General features: G+C 36.0%; 1 protein-coding gene across 1 annotated transcript in view; it reads right to left on the bottom strand.

Moving 5' to 3' along the window:
• The window catches only part of LOC126285220 (uncharacterized), a 190,125-nt gene extending 178,849 nt beyond the window's left edge, over nucleotides 1–11,276 (bottom strand). Inside the window, exon 1 of the mRNA XM_049984521.1 lies at nucleotides 11,181–11,276. Within this exon, the coding sequence (XP_049840478.1) occupies nucleotides 11,181–11,276 (96 nt within the window). The remainder of the gene's footprint in view (nucleotides 1–11,180) is intronic.
• Nucleotides 11,277–18,511: the final 7,235 nt, after the last annotated feature.

Genomic DNA, 18,511 nt, shown 5'->3' with positions numbered 1-18,511 from the left:
TCTTTTTTATCTTCCTTCCATTCAGGAACTTCATACAACAATTCATTTTCTACCTCTTCTAATTTCCTTAAACTCCATTCCTTTCAGTTTTCATTAAATTAATGAAAGTATCATAATCTACATTACTAGTATAAGTTCTAGGCACTGGTTGGACACAAAAAATCATTATTAGGTTCACATTTTTCACTCAATTCTTTTTTCACTTCCATCCACCAGTTTGAATGCGGAGCTTTACTGATCCGTGCCAGTTGATTCCAAAATAATTGACTATCCACATTATTTTCAAATTGATCACATAAAAACTTCTCTCCTTTTCTTCTAAAAATAATTTAAACTACACATATTATCTCTATTTCTGTTGCAACATTCTTCAGTGACTGTGGACTAATTAGCTTGGATGGCAATAACTGGTTTTCAGATACAGTTTCATTAACCACTACATTTTCCCTGAATACACTAACAAAAACAGTTTCACCACTTACTTTCAACATTTCATTAACATTTATTTCATTAAAAAATCTGTGCTCGCTTTCAGAAACCTCATTACCTCTCTCTTCCACAGTGGTGTTTATAACATCATTATCTGTAGAAAAATTACCATACCATCCACATAGTATCCCAAAACTTTTTATCAAAACTAATATAATTCATCTGACACTCACTATGCCTGGTTTGGTTAAGTTTGAGACGGTTGTTCTGCCTATTTTATTTCCAGTAAGAGCTAGAGATGCTATTGTGATTCAATCAGTTTGCCTGAAAACTCTAGACCCTCACTTTGAGCTTTCAGGATGACTTCTCCTGTTGTCCTGCCCCCAGTTTCTTTCTACCCTATTTCCCTCATCCCACCTTCCATTTCTTTTATCACCATTTCTTTCCCAGCCTCCACCTCTTCCATTACCACTGTATTCCCTCACCTGTTGTCCTGATTTTCTTCGCTATAATTCTCATTGTCCCTTCTTCTAATATTCTCTCCATGATAACCAGAATTCCAACCCAATTGTGATGATGCTCATTACCAAATTTGTGTGAAGTATTTCGTTCCACACCCCTACATAGTATGTGTACATTGATCAAGTGAATCATCTGGCCCATGAACTATATTACACTGTATTCTGTTTTGGAACCTTCTTTTAAGAGCATCTAAGTGAGTTATTTCACTGCAGGGTTTGTCTAAGTGTACTAATGTCTTTAATTGTTTCCACAAAAGTATCTCATTGTGCTATTAATGCTACCACTGAAAATAGTTCCGTTTAAGAATTCACACTTGATTCTACCTTGTTCAGAGTCAGACCAAAACATGATCAAAAATTTTTCTTAAGGTCATCAAACTTTTCCTACTGTTCAAAGTCCGCAGCTCATGGTCTAGTGGCTAGCATTCTGCCTCTGGATGAGAGGGTCCCAGGTTTGATTCCCAGCCAGGTTGGGGATTTTCTCTGCCTGGGCACTTGGTGTTTGTGTTGTTCTCATCATTTCATGATGATCATCATTTGTGATAGTGGCTAGATTGGACAACATAAAAAAATGGAACATTGTACGGGTACTGATGACCATACACTTGAGCACCCCACAAACCAAACATCATCATCATTCTACTCTTCAAAATGTTGAGTAGCCCATGACAGTGCCTCCCCTTCAAGAAACTGTTTGACAAATTCAGTTTTTAAAATATCTGAAATGTCAGGTACAAAATTTTCTTTACAATGCTGCAAGAAAAAAACAGGATGTAAATTATCACAAGGAAGGCTTTTTATAGGTACAATAAACTAAATAATACATATCATACTGCATAACAGAACAGTTATAATTATTATACTTTACTGATACCCACTGACGAATTTACACAAGTTCACAGAAAAATTGATAACATATTATGTCACTTCTCTGACAGAAGAAGGCAAATAATAATTTGTGCTGATTACAGTAGTAATTTTCTGAAGAAGTCTGAGCTGAAATGGGATACAGAAATTTTAAGTAACAGGTACAGTTTAACATCAGTTGCAGACTTGACACATTTTTTATATGTGAAGACATAATAAGCAAAGTTAGTGTTCATTCTGTTTTGGATATTGGTCAACTACCCACAACAGAAAATGTGACAGTGTAAAAAATCATGTGTTACTTAGGAAAACCATTTGACTAACTAATGAGCTCACAACATAAACTTTTTGGAGGAACCCACAAAGCATCAGATAGAATGAGTTATATGAGACAGTAAATGTAAATTCTAAAGTTAATGCTTTTATTAGCAAATTTCTCCCTACCTTCAACGGCTTACCTGGAGGCCAAATATATAGTACTCTCAACAGATACATGTAAAAGTAAAAGGAACACATTTAACTTGCTAAAAACTAGGTAATGTGTCTTTTATTTGTTTCTGTTGGCAGTGATATTCATTTCACATCCTGTAGGTAAGACAAATCAGCCTGTACTATACTTTAAATAATTAAAACATGCCATTGTTAGAAGCCTGTTTAACAAAGATAGTAGGAAAATTAATAATAACTATCAAACCTGTTTCACTATCAACTTACTCCTCAAAAGGTTTGGAGAACCTAAAGCATTTAAGAATGATTTAGCATTTCTGCAAGGATAAGATTTTGAGCCACTCACAATACAAATTCCAGAAAGGCCTCTGTCATCTGTCACTTCGATGATTGAGTATTAAAATATTCAAATGATCACAATTTTTGTGAGATATCTAAGGTATTTGACTGTACAACTCACTATGTTGTTTTAGGACAGCTTGAATTTATGTCTTTTGAGATATAATGAGTAAGTAGTTCACTGCACATTTAACTTATAGGAAGGAAAAAGTCTTGTTAGATAGATCACACAGCTCTCATGATGAATTTTCTTCTGAGTGGGGATAAATTACTATTGGTGTTCCAGAAGGTTTAATTATGGGACCATTCCTGTTGTTGATGTGTAGCTGTATAACTGATCTTCCATTGAACACTGATAAAGCAAAAATAACGTTCTTCAGTGATGATGTAAATACCATACTCAAGCCCAACAAAGCTACACCTCTGTATGTAAGATGTCAATGAATCATAATCTACAACTCAATTTGAAAAGCATAATCTGACCACATATGTATTGCATATTAATTAGTTTCTTATGGAGGAGAAGAAGTTGCCAAGTAGAAATGATTAAAATTAAAATTAATGATAACATCAATTATGAATAAGAGTAGAATAAAAAAAACCTAGTTGTGTAAGGGGCCAGCATGAAGCCATGTTTTCATAGAGAAAATGTTTCTGATTTGTAAACTGCCTGATGCATTCCGCATCAAGGAAATTTATCATGGATATGATTCATAGAACATGCAAAAACAATTAACTAAATAAAAGTCTTACAAAAACTCATATCATGAGATACCAAACAAGTAATAGCCTAATACACTGACAGAAAAAAAATCAGAACACCAAAAAGTAGTTAATGTAGAGTAATGAAATTTTGGGAATACATTTGTTTAGGTAACATATTTAAGTGATTAACATTGCAAGATCAAAGGTTGATGTACAGGCAAGATAATCCATTGCAAACATGAAATGCTGGTACATTAATAGCAGGTATAACCACCAGAATGTTGAATATAAGCATAAAAATGTGCATGCACTGTGTTGTATTGGTGCTGGATGTCAGCTTGTGGGTTACTCAATACAGAGACAGCTAAGGCTGTTTGTGGATGACTCTGGAGTTGTCATCCAATGATATCCTATATCTGCTCGAATGAAGACAGATCTGATGATTGAGCAAATCAAGGCAACATGTTGACACCCTGTAGAGCATGTCGGGTCACCATGGTGGTATGTGGGTGAGGATTAATCTATTGGAAAAATCCCCATGGAATGCTGTTCATAATTGGCAAACACCAGGACATCGCAGTGCAAAGGATAAACACAAGAGTTTTCCTGCTCTCATACAAAATTACACTCCAGATCATAACTCCAGGTATAGGCCCAGTGTGTCTAGAATGCAGACAGGCCAGTTGAAGGCCTTCAGCTGGCCTTCTTCTAACAAAAACCTGGCTATCACTAGCAGCAAGGTGGAATCAGTTTTCATCAGAAAACACAACAGACCTCCATCCTGTGCTCCAATTAGTCTTGCATGGCATTACTGAAGTTGCAAAGGGTGGTAGTTTGGGGTCAGTGGAATGCATGATGCAGACTGAGAGCTGTCCTTGAAGTAAACGATTTGTAATAGTTTCTTGTGTCACTGCCCTATTACATGACCATGTTCGAGCTCAGTGAGGTGCTGTAATGGCATCTTTGTTTCCGTAAAGGCACTCCTGTGTAACATCAACTCGCTATGACCAATCTCAAAGGTAACTAATGCTCATAATTGCATGTATTTAAAGAAAACCTGATTTACATCCTCATAGTGGCACTATTAATGCCACTCTTATGCAACTGCTGAAAAATTTGAATAGACATTGTCTTTCTAATAGGTACCGTACCAGAAGTGGAAATGAATGGGCAGGCACTGGCTGAGGCTCCACATTGTGAAGTTCTTAGGCATCCAGATAGCCAATATTGCACTTATTTGTCCAAAATATCTCTCACTGTGCTTACCTACAGACAGAATTGCTAGCATGCATGCCTCACCTGCTCTCACTCAGTATTATCTCGTTTCATAATCTTACAGGTCAATGGGAAAAAAAAAAAAAAATGTTGGTTGTACAGAAACGTCCAACAAAAATATGGTGTAAAGTTGGTAAGTGAATGTCTTGCAGAAGCCTGTTAAGACCAAGGGATTCTTATGTTTACCATCAATACATATATTCCCTAATGCTGTCTGTGATTAATAATGTGAGTAAAATTAGAATGAACTTTGTAGTTAACAACCAAAATTCTGTATGGAGAAATAATTTGTGTAGAGAGTAAACATCGTCATACAGGGGTCAGAATGAAGTTTCTTTGGTAAAATCTACAATAAGCTACTGGCAGACATCAGGCAGGAAATTTAGAATCCCCAGAGATCCTAAACGAAGCACAACAAACCCTTATTAGTCATCGTTTCTGGAATTGATCGGAATATTTGGACTCGGAGACATTAATTCCAAACAATTCTAATGTTTTTATTAAACAGATCTTTACTTTTCCAGTATATAAACAGGTGACAGAGAGAGAGAGAGAGAGAGAGAGAGAGAGAGAGAGAGAGAGAGAGAGAGAGAGAGAGAGAGAGAGAGAGAGAGTGTGTGTGTGTTTTTTAAATGTCTTAATCTTTGTAGCTGTTTGACCAGTCTATTGATGATAGCTGACATTAATGTATGTTTATTTAAGTGTCTTTCACTTATGTAAATAAAGTGAATGAATTTTGTTGTAACAGTACATGAACATTATTCCACCTATTTATTTGCATGGAATTTTGCTGTACTAAATAAAGGTGTCATATGAGTAGTATAATTGAAGAGACAATAGCTCTTTTTGAAGTAGCTCTTTTTCTTCCCTGTCTTCTTCTAGTAGTAGTATTAGTAGTTTTATTAATACTTAGATCACTTTTACAAGTATATTTGACATGTCATGATACTACAATTTATGAACAACAATAAATAACATAATTGATATGTATGGCCATTTACATCTTTACAAGACTAGTTTGATGAGGATAGGAGAAGACCTATGGCTTACAGTAGGAACCAACTCGATATTTGCCTGAAGTAAATTAGGGGAACCACACAGAACCTAATATATATGTATAAAGTATTACAGAAGTAATTGCCATAATTTTCAGTGCTGGTAGATTAACATTATACATAATTACCAAAAACCATGACAGAACAGAATAATGTCGTAAATCTCTTCAATAACAAATTTGGCAAAGTACGACAAAACTTGAGAAAAAACAAGTGCTAGATACAATAACGCATGGATTTATTAGTTGCATGAAAAAAAATTATCACTGCTTCTTGTTAGAAACAGTATCATGTGGAATGGATGGAGTATCACCTACATAAATTAAAAACTTAAGAAACCTCTTAAATAACTAGGAAACATATTGTTCGTAGAACAATTTTTTCCAAATTGTTTAAAGATAGTGTTGATAATACCAATAACAGTCATAGCAAAGCAACCTGGAAGAGCTTACACAAAGAGACTCATTACATTACTGATGAATTATGAATTAATCAACAAGACACCATTTGACTGTTTGAAATATTATAACTACACCATATATCCACTCATAGAGCTCATAGTGAACCTCATAACCAACTTACGCTCTAGAAATATATTTGTAGGAGTAATTATGGGTGTACCAAAAGTATTAGACTGTACAGATTGCAAAAATTTAGTAGAAATGTTGGGGGTACGTAGTTCGAGAGGAAATGCATCAAATTGAATCCTATTGCCTTTAAGAAATGAAGCTACTACACACAACTTACAGAAAGGACAGGAGGGAAAATAAGATCTGATATGAGAATTCTACACTTCTCTGTCCCAGAGGGATCCATTTTTGGCCCATTGTTTCTTATTCTATAAAGAAATCACAATTCTAACATTATTCATTACAGCAAATACACTATTAGAATAAAATTAGTACATCCTTTTAGATGTTTCCAGTTCACTCATAATTTATTGTTACAACAGTGCATATGGAGTACATGACACAAATACATTTACAGGTCAATAGCACAAGTGGTTCTAAAGCACCAGGTTTGTAGCAGGTCACACGTCTGTCGCCACTGTAGGCCTTGTTGAGCATGTTGATCAGGCGGTGAGATGTAAACAAAGGTTTACAATTAGCGAATTGTCTGATGTATTTCCAGACATTTCAAGATCTGCTTTGTACACAATTGTGACTCAAGACCTAGGCTATCGGAAATTGTGTGCACGTTGGATCCCAAAAATGCTGAGTACCGACAACAAATCACAAAGGATGGTGTCAGCATTATCGTTTCTCACACATTATGCCAATGAGGGAAACGTTTTTTTGAAGTCGGTTGTAACTGGCGAAGAAACGTGGGTCCTCTATGACAATCCTGTAACAAAGGAACAATCAAATCAGTGGATGCTCACAGATTCCCCAAGCAAGCCAAAAAAGTTTAAACATTCACTGACGAAAAGAAAAACAATGGCCACTGTGTTTTAGGACCATAAAGGAGTGCTGCTGGTGGATTTTATGGAACAAGCTACGACAATAACCAAGGAAGTTTATTGTGAAACTTTACGTCGTCTCTGCAGAGCCATTCAAAACAAACGTAGAGGAATGCTTTCATCTGGCATGTTTTGAACCATGACAATGCCCAACCACACAGTGCTAACATGACAAAAGACCTCCTCAAAATTTAAATGGGAAGTTTTTGAACATCTACCGAACAGCCTGGACCTAGCACCAAGTGATTATCACCTGTTCCGAGAACTGAAGTCATGTCTAGGTGGGCAGCGCTTCGCTACTAACGAAGAACTTCAGGCCGACATCAAGACTTACCTGTCCTCTCTGGTGGCAACATTCTTCGAGGAAGGCATCAAGAAGTTTGTCCGGTTATGACTAGTGCCTCAATCGTTTTGGCAATTATGCAGAAAAATAAGTTAAGATTTTACTGTACATTTGGTCATAAAATTATTATTTTCTGTACATTTTTCTTTTATTTACAGCCAATCAGAGGTTGAAAAGGAAAAAAAAGAAAAAAAAAAATCAGCCCGTCCTCATACAAGCTATATATAATAAATCCATATATATATGTGTATATTACACACACAATTTAGCACTGAATTACATAATGCAGAAGAATCTGCTTCAGTCAAAAGAAATAGATCACAAGACTCCTCTAATACTTGTATGGGTAAATTACAGTCTAGAATGTCCACTTTATAATTGATTAACTAGTGACCACGATGTTTTGGAAATATTGTTTGAAGTTTGAATGATACTTTCAAAATGTTTCTGTTTTTCTGAAATTAGGAGGTCTAAATAGTATTTCTGATACTTTTTGAACTCTTCTTTTAATTTTTATTGCTCAAGTCATTTAACATAGCATATTATACCATCTTAGTTTTTCTCTAGCCTCAGTGACTGAACTTGATATCCAGTTTCGGGTTACAGCATGTGACTGAGTTCTCTTTTTTATTAATGGGCAGGCTTGGTTGAGAATGTAGTATAGTTCACTTGAGAATTTGCCATAACTATAATGTGGAGTTAGAATACTGTTCCAATCCACATTCCTTAGCATATTATTCAAATAAGTTATGTTTTGGTCTGTATTCATCCTAATATATCTATAGCAACTAGGTATAGGAACCTTTTTTGTATTCACACTTAATTCTACTGCATGGTGGTCTGACAAAGCACTTATAATAACAGAAGAAGTAAGATTGTAAAGATGAATACCAGTGATTATGTTATCTATTGCAGACTGGCATGTTTCAGTCTCCCTGGTCGCAGTGTTTATCAGGTATGTTATAATATATTAAAGCAGAGTATACTTGAATAGTCTAGTGTGTAACTTATCTGCCAATACATTTATGTTGAAACCTCCTATAATTACTAATTTGTTCAGGTGTGATATAAAAACATTCTCTATCATATCACAAAACTTTGTTAAGAACACTCTGAAGTTTCCACCTGGCGGTCTATATAAACATATAACATAAATTTCATCATTTAGTATCTTTATACATGATGCACATAATTCAGTTGTTCCTTCTAATGAAAATTTACTTACATTTACAGAATTAAAATCAAATGTGCTTTTTTACATACATTGTTGACACTCCCCCACCTCTGATAGAAGATCTGCAAAACTTACTAGCTAGTACCATGTTTAGAGGTTTAAGAAGTTCTAGCACATCAGGCATAGTTTCATTTACAAACATGTCTAATTCTTCATATTTCTTGCTCAAGGCCTGTACGTTCTGGTGGATTATTTTAAAGTTGTAAACACCTTGTTGTAGATTTCTCTGCTTTTCCAACTTAAATAAGGTCATATCTCTGTTTCTCTTGTGGGCTTCCTCCTCTTTCTGATTTCCACTAAAAAGTCATTTAGATGGGATGGAGGCACATAAATGTTATATTATGCATTATTCCATTCAACATTAGGTTATGGCATAATTTGGTGTGGAAGCACCTCCAAAACAAACATAAATAAAGTATTTGAATACCAAAAAACAGCAATAAGATTGATAGCTAGCTTTATATGGAGATAATCATGTAGCATAGCATTTAAAGCTGTTAATACACTAACCATCATACACTGTCACGAACTTCTATGCTGGACCATATTCAGATATGCTCCCAGTACTCAAGATAACAAGACACAACACAATAATGACTGAAGGAAATTGGATTCTCTTCCATGTACCCATACAGCACACTATGTAATACAAATCAAATCCCTCCTATGCAGGAACAAAAGCCCTACAAAAACCCTTTTCAGACTTGAGAGAGGTAAACAACAAAAATATTTTAAAAAATCTCTCAAGACTGTTTGATAGAAAAGTGTTTTTGTAGTGAAGCTTTTTTGTGTGTACTACAGTTTGAGATAAACTCCAACACAATTATTGTAACAAAATTAGATGTAACTTACATATACAAGTACATAAAGCATAAATAATGTAAACAAAATTGTAATTTAATGTGAAATGGGTCTGGAATACTATTGTATAAAATCATGATTTTTGCTAAATTTTTAAGACTGTATACTTATTTATACATATACTAATTGATAGCTGAACCCTTGTCACATACCTGAAGGCTCTCATTTATGATACGATACATGGGAAATGATGCATGAATAAATGATAAATGAATGAGTGAATACATTTTAAAACTTTGAAATATACTTCTAAAATGTTTGCATTCAAGAACGATACAGTTTGGGAGAAACTATGGTCAGGGAAAAACCTAATCAGAGTATGTGCAGTACCTTCTGTAAAAATATGCATTAATTATTTGGAGAACAGATAGACTGGCTCAGAAGGCACACATTTATCATGCAGAGTAGAAAATTCATATAGTGATGATAAAAAGGCATTCATAGTCTTCATTTCTGACAGCGTTGAGAACGTTGCATCAGTGTTTATCAATGTGATCACCAGGACCAGACACACTAAATAGCACTCATTTCCTTATTGTAAGCTAGCCGCTTATATTATTATTTTTGTATTTGCACAAATACAAGTTATACAGAGTACAAATAGCAATAAGCCTATATCAGCAAAATTATACCAGGTTAAAGATAAATACGGGGCAGGAAGTTCCAATGAAGCCAAGTCTGTAGGATAGTCCAATACCAGTGTTCAAGTAAACATGTGAAGAGCAGTCAAGAGAAAGCAAATTCATTGTCAGGATCTGATAACTGGTGTAGCAATAAGATACAGGCAGCACTCAGGATAAACATAGTAGTGTCTGTGAGCTACAGAGTTGGCCCATTTATGTACAGACAACTACAAGTGATATTGATAACTAGCCACAATTAGAGTGGTGGTCATGGAAACATCTGGAGTCTCACACTGTGAGCACCCTTGGTGGTGTATAAGTAGTTATGAGCTCCATATCACCAAATCCTTTCCCTCTTTGACACCTGTGTATGGATGGAAATGGCTGGGATGAACTCTGGACTGTTAATGAGGAGGAGAAAGCACCTGAAGTTCCTGCTAGGGGCTCGAGCATGTATGGTGCAACCTAGGGTTGTGCTGCTCTCTGTTCAGGGTTACCTGCAGCCAACAATAAGGCTGCTGCTATCAGATGGAGTGGAGGAGTCAATTTTGTCTCCAGAAAATTCCACACCTGCTATGGTTGGTTGTCTTGGTTCCAAGGCAGAAGCAGAGTTGGCAGTGATGTTGATGTCAGGGGAGCAGGTTTACTTATGATATAGCAGGGTGAGATGGTCTGCCGGCCATTTGTGTTTCTGGCAGGATGTTAAACATAGTGCGGAGATATTTTTGGATGATTTGGCCACAGATGGTTCTAGTGGTGCATCAGTGTTTCATCATGAGCCTTGACGGGAATATCTAAAGTTCTCAGTAAGTAGTGTACATCCCTGCTGTTCATCCACACCTGTGTCTCAATGTCCGTGCGCAGGCCACCAGCCCAAGTCAGAATAATGGCATGTTCATGGATCCAAATGGAAATGGGGGATACAAGAGGCCAACCAGTTAGTGATTGCTGCAGCCACACCACATCAAGCAAGGCTGTAAATGTTAACACGGTGGGCCAAGAAGATTGATAGAGTTTTGTACCTTGTTGATGCCTATAACCTTTTTCATCTGTGTCATAAATGTTCTCATAAACAGCTCAGACTTCGCATTTGACACAGGATGAAGTATTGTGGTCATGGGGTATTCAGTTCCATTCTTGTAGCAGGAAGGTACAAACTGGATCTACCTATATTATGGACCACTGTTGACACAATGGGTTAGGGATGCATTCAGTGGTAAAACTGGTTGATGCAGTTGTGGTGGACAGTATGCTCGCCACATCTGGAAAACTGAAGAAGGTGTGGAGCACCAGGAGCCAGATGCTGACCAGGAAGGATCCTGGAGAATGTATGTGGGCAAGCTTTCAGCCTTTCATGGTTGATGCAGGTTCAGCCATGGCAAGTATTCGGGGAATGATTGTGACTGGTTATATGTGCAGGCTGTGAGTCCTGTGTAATGCTGTCATGCTCCAATGAGATTGATGAAGCAGATGCAGCCACCTGCTGATGGAGAGGGCTCTGAGATGCCCACCACACAGTCATATCAAAAAGCAGGATCCTCCTGTACATACATCGAGCATGAGAAGAGGGCATGTAGAGAAGATGAGTCATCTGTATCCAGGTGTTACAGCTATCCCCACTGAATGTAGTTGAGGACTTGTAGCAATGGATCTTTGATAAATGGTGGCCACAACTTCACTGGGTGTCAGAGGAAAATTATCCAATTATTGCTGTAAGTTTTAGAATAAATGGAACTCAAGTGCATCATTGGAGTCAAAATTGGTGTCTGGGTCCATTGGAAGATGTGATAAAATATCGCTGTTGGATTACAGGACAATAATTACTGCTCAGTCAGAGTGCCTATCCTTGGAATTATCACATCCTCTTTCTGGAAAGTGGTGTATCAGTCTAACTGTGTGATGAGAGGTTTGTGATCTAACACCAGATGAAAGTTAGCGACATATTAGAAAATTTTGCAACATTGGGACAGCGCAAATGATGGCTGAATATTGTTTCCTGGGTTTGAGATAATTAATTTGTTCTACTGTTAACATTTATGTTGTAAATTCTATTGGCTGTCCTAGCCATACTCATGTTAGTGTGAAAGCACTGCTCTGGTGCCATGCTGGGACACCTATGTCACTGATACCAATATTTATTTGGTTTATATGAATAAGATGATTGTTTTAAACAGCTTTTTTCAGGTAAAATGCCTTATGATGTTCCCTAGATAATATAATTAGGAAATTTAAGGACAAGAAGAGGAAATTTAAGGACAACAAATCTGGGAAACTTGGTGTATGAATTTTCTGTAGTAATTGACAATGCCAAGAGTGACTGTTCCTCTTTGAGATTTTTGGGGGCAGTTTGTTCACTGATTACCTTAATATGTTATTCTGTTAATTTCAGACTGCTCTTACTTAGTATTTGACCCAAGTATTCTACTGTGGGTTGAAAACAAAAATGGGATGAATATTTTGCAAAGATTGCAGTGAGGTAGTTAACACATTACAATGAAATGAATACCCGTAGTTGCATATAGGCATTGATATAAGTCAATGGGGACAGTTGAAAATGTGTGCGCCGACCGGAACTTGAACCTGGGATCTCCTGCTTACATGGCAGACACTCTATCCATCTGAGCCACCGAGGACACAGAGGATAATGTGACTGCAGGGACTTATCTCTGGCACACCTCCCGTGAGATCCAATTCCCAAATTATTGTCCCACACTGTATTCGTAGAGACCCTGTCCATTATACTCATTACTCGTGGCTTTACTGCCAATTCCCATAAGAGTTCAGGCACTGTTTGTGTATCCTGCTGTGCAGTTGTGCTTCCTATTGTTGTTGGAACCATTAACAGAATTGCATCCACTGATGGCCATCTGCAGGATGCAGGTGTTGTGTGAAAGCATAATGATATGGGTGCAGCCCATGCTCATGCAGCATGTTAATGACAATGCATTGCAAGACATTCAGCTGCCTTGCTACGCTACATGTACTTCGCTGAGCTTCTTGGTGTATCACCTCCTGAATAGCTTCCTCAGTAGCTGGAGTACAGTTAGTCCACAGATGACGTCTGTCATTTTATGATGGAAGGAGAGAACCTGACGCCCAAAAATGCAGCTCCAGATGACAAAACACATTTTTATCTGGATGGCATTGATGAGGATCTCTAGCAGCATATTCACGATTGGCAACACCAGCACGGTTATCAGATGCACCAAGGATCAGAAGCATATTCACAAATTCATCGTTTGTGTGTGCCACATGTCTGCCACACTGGTTTAGAGGTTTACAATGGGAAAATTCGATACCTGTACACATCTACATTGGAGTCTGTCATGAGCACGTTACTCCACTCACAACTAGTCCCTATCTGATGGACAGCGCATATAGTATAAACATGCCATCAGTGCTGCGTGCTATTCCACCTAATGTGCATTACGCATCTGACAGATATTGTTCTGCAAAATTCATCTGGACACTGCTAATTATGAAATGTTCAGTTTTGAATTATACTGTTTCCGTAACGGTAATAGATGTGATGTTTCCTCAATCCCATCGATAGAATAATAATAATAATAATAATAATAATAATAATAATAATAATAATAATAATATGCCAGTGAAACCTTGGCACTAAACAGGAAAACTGATCTAGAAAATCTAAAGAAAGAAGAAAGGAAAATAATTAGAAAAATTTTGGGACCAAGATGGACCGAGAATGGATATAGATTACAGAAAACATCAAAAATTGAAGAATATTCTAACATAGAGATAGACATGAGGAAAAGACGCCTTAAATTCTATGGCCACATAATGAGACTTCCTGAACACAGATTAACAAAAAGAATTGTAAAATACGTAGATTCTCTTGTTAATGGAGGAGAATGGATCCAAAAAGTTAAAAAAGATTTGGAATTAGCAAAAATTACTAAAGAAGAAATAGCTGCAAGGAACAATTTTAGAATAAAAGTTGAAAAGTGGGAGGTTAAACCAGAGACAAAAGCACCGAGAACCGGAACAAAATGGAGCGAAGAAAGAAGAACTAAATTTTCGCAAACAATGAAAAACTGGTGGGCAAATAAAAAGAACCAGAAGACCAAGAAGAACGGAAAGTGAACCAGCTTTACTTAGCGTCTTCCACATGGGAGCTTTACGACTAATAATAATAATAATAATAATAATAATAATAATAATAATAATAATAAAAATAATAATAATTTACACAGAAATTAATGACACATACAACACAGAACAAAATTATAAATGAAGAACAAAAAGGCTGCTGCAAAGGAGCATGAGGATGTAAGGAGCAACTGATAATAGATGCAGAGGTGACATATCAAGCTAAAACTAAACAAAGATCGCCACACTATGCATACATTGATTACCAAAAAGCTTTTGGTAGTGTACCCCACTTGTGGTTGCTACAGATATTGGAAATATACAAAGTAGATCCTAAATTGATACCGTTCCTAAACATAGTAATGAAAAATTGGAAAACCACACTTAATATCCAAACAAATTCAAATAATATCACATCACAGCCAATACAGATTAAGCGTGGAATATACCAAGGAGACTCAATAAGTCCTTTCTGGTTCTGCCTTACTCTGAACCCACTATCCAACATGCTAAATAATACAAATTATGGATATAATATTACTGGAACATACCAACACAAAATCACACATCTGCTGTACATGGATGATCTAAAACTACTGGCAGCAACAAATCAACCAATTACTAAAGATAACAAAAGTTTTCAGCAATGATATAAATATGGCTTATACAAAAGAAATAGTCACTAAATTGGAAGAGGGAGAAACTGTAGTTGGGATAAATCTAGATTTGTCAAAAGCCTTTGATACTGTTGACCACAGCATACTTTTGAAAAAGCTTGAAGCTCTAGGTATCAGAGGACCGGTAAAAAAGTGGTTTGAGTCTTATCTAGAAAAGAGGATGCAGGTGGTTGAAATTACAGCACTAAATATTAATCAAAAAATTAAACTAATATCAGATCCAAGGGAAGTCACAGTAGGAGTACCCCAAGGAAGTGTATTAGGCCCCTTGCTGTTCCTCATTTACATTAATGATATGTGTCAAAGAGAAAAGCTAGAATCATGTTATTTGCTGATGATACTAGTTTAATAGTTAGTGATATGAAGCAGTCATTGTCCTACAAGATAGACAAAAATGGTTTAATGCTAACAAGCTAACACTGTATGCAAAAAAATCTAATTATGTTCAATATGGAAAAATAAGTGAACAGGACGACCTAAATCCCACCATGGAGAGCAAACAACTAGAAAGAGTACAGTGTGCAAAATTCTTAGGTATGCACATTGATGAGAAGATTAATTGGAAGGACCATGTGGTGAGCTTAGCACTTAAACTAAATTCAGCATGTTTTGTGCTTAGAATAATTTCAAGAGTTTGTAGTAATGACTGTACCAGATTAGTATATTTTGGCTATTTTCAGTCCATTGCATCCTATGGGATACTATTCTGGGGAAAAACAAATTGTTGTCTAAATGACATTTTCAAATTACAAAAACATGCTATTCGGATAATGACCCACAGCCCACCTCAAACACATTGTAGGCCCCTTTTTAAAGCATTGAAAATTTTAACAATTCCATCATTATACATTCTGAAATGTCTATTGGTGATCAAAAGAAATCAGGACAAAATGAAAACCAATACAGACTTCCATAATTACGATACACGGCAATGTAAAGATCTCCACATGCAAGCTGTAACAAGGACCCGAAGCCAGAAACATGTATGTAATCAAGGTATCAAACTTTTTAATGCACTACCAAAACATATCAAAGAGCTGAAGAATAAGGATAAATTTAAAACTGTTATAAAGAACCACATGCTTGACAAATGTTATTACAGCGTAAGTGAATATCTCTGCACAAATGTATAACAATATATGTTTATGTTAATGTGACAAATGAAATTACATCAGTGCATAAGAAATTATGTTATAAAACATTTATTAGTTGTATATTGTATTAAACATAAGATAGATTAATATGAATTCAGCACAGATACAAATTTTGTAAAGATATTATATAGTTGTTAAAATGTACACTGACAAATCCTATATCAAAAATGTGATCATTAGGATGATAATAAATAACTGTCTAAATAAATAAACAAATGTAAGAAAAATAGCATAGTCAAGGGAAAACACACTAAACAAGAAGATTACTTATTGGATAACCACAGCGACTGCATAGAAGCAATGGAAAAAACAGATGCCTATAAATATCTAGGATACGGGCAAAAAATAGGAGTAGATAATATAGATATTGAAGAACTAAAAGAAAAATACAAACAAATACTAACAAAAATACTGAAAACAGAATTGACAGCAAGAAACAAGATAAAAGCTATAAATACTTATGCTATACCAATATTGACCCATTCATTTGGAGTAGGGAAATGGAGTAACACAGAACTAGAAGCACTCAATACACTTACACGATCACAGTGCCACAAATATAGAATACATCACATACATTCAGCAACAGAAATATTCACATTAAGCAGAAAGGAAGGAGGAAGGGGATTTAGCGACATAAAAAACCTACATTATGGACAGGTAGACAATTTAAGAAAATTCTTTATAGAATGAGCAGAAACTAGCAAAATACACAAAGCAATCACTCATATAAATACATCGGCTACACCATTGCAATTTAATAACCACTTCCACGACCCTTTAGATCACATAACATCAACAGATTCAAAGAAAGTAAATTGGAAAAAAAAACACTACAAGGCATCTAACACAGCCACACATTGATCAAGACGTACCCAACACATGGCTAAGAAAAGGCAATATATACAGTGAGACAGAAGGATTCATGATTGCAATACAGGATCAAACAATAAACACCAGATATTACAGCAAGCATATTATTAAAGATCCCAATACCACAACAGATAAATGCAGACTTTGCAAACAACAAATAGAAACAGTAGATCACATCACAAAGCAAATACTGAATACACCAGAAGGCATGACTATGTAGAAAAATAATACATCAACAACTTGCCATACAATGTAAACTAATAAAACAATACATACCCACATACAAGTACGCAACAACAAAATGTACTGGAGAATGATGAATACAAATTATACTGGAACAGAACCATTATAACAGATAAAACAACACCACATAACAAACCTGACATCATACTCACTAATAAAAAGAAGAAATTAACACAACTAATCGAAATATCCATACCCAATACAACAAATATACAGAAGAAAACAGGAGAAAAAATTGAAAAATACATCCAACTGGCTGAGGAAGTCAAGGACATGTGGCATCAGGATAAAGTTGACATTATACCAATTATACTGTCAACTACAGGAGTCATACTACACAATATCCAGCAGTACATCAACTCAATATAGCTACATCCAAACGTATATATACAGCTACAGAAATCTGTAATTATTGATACATGTTCAATTACCCGAAAGTTCCTAAATGCAATGTAACATATATCGTACAGTTAAAAGGAAGTCACGCTTGATCAAGGTCTGCGTCACTTTCCATTTTTAACCAGACATTATGTCTGAGAAAGGAAAGAAATAATAATTATTAATGCATTGAGATACATACTAAACAGCATGCTGTTACTGGATTCAGTGTTGAAAGACATAATTAGTGGGACCACAGTGATAACACATGCAAATAGTAACATTCCCAAACTTGGTTAGCACATTGCTAGTCCTACTGGAAACATAATGCACTAATGAAATGTAATGGACCTAAACGAGGCAAGAATAATAGGTGGTACTTATTTATGGAGCCATTGGAGGAGGGTACAAAGGAAACAGGTTTTGCATCTAGTAGATGAAGTGGTGTGAATAAATTCATGCTCATGATGTGGCAAGGCCTTCTTTCAAAGCTGACCAATCTTTCATTTCTACAAGTGCTGTATGTAAGTGCAAATGTTTTCTAGAGGACTCACTGTTGACGATTAAGGTGCCAGATACTGTACCTACTGGACTACAGTTACTAAATAAAAAACATAAGCCTCAACCCAGGATTGAACCATTGACCGCATGCTTGCTAACCCAAACCTCTATCCACTGCACCAACTATACAGGACGACCAATATGTGCTGACAGAGGTAGTTACAATACTTATGGTTACAGTGTTGCCAGATCACCACTCTTTAATGTTTTTTGCGAACTCTACCCCTTTTCCTAAACCTCTCCAGTTCCTCTCCCTTCAAGTCTTCTGCTAGAATAAGGAGCCACTGGCGCCAAAAGCTTGCATATGTATTCTCCTGCCATCACTTGGTGAGTGGATTTTTATCCATCCAATTA

The sequence above is a fragment of the Schistocerca gregaria genome, chromosome 8, assembly GCF_023897955.1.
Source record: "Schistocerca gregaria isolate iqSchGreg1 chromosome 8, iqSchGreg1.2, whole genome shotgun sequence".
Taxonomy (NCBI): domain Eukaryota; kingdom Metazoa; phylum Arthropoda; class Insecta; order Orthoptera; family Acrididae; genus Schistocerca; species Schistocerca gregaria.
The sequence above is the reverse complement of the archived record's forward strand: the minus strand, read 5'-3'. Positions and strand labels throughout refer to the sequence as shown.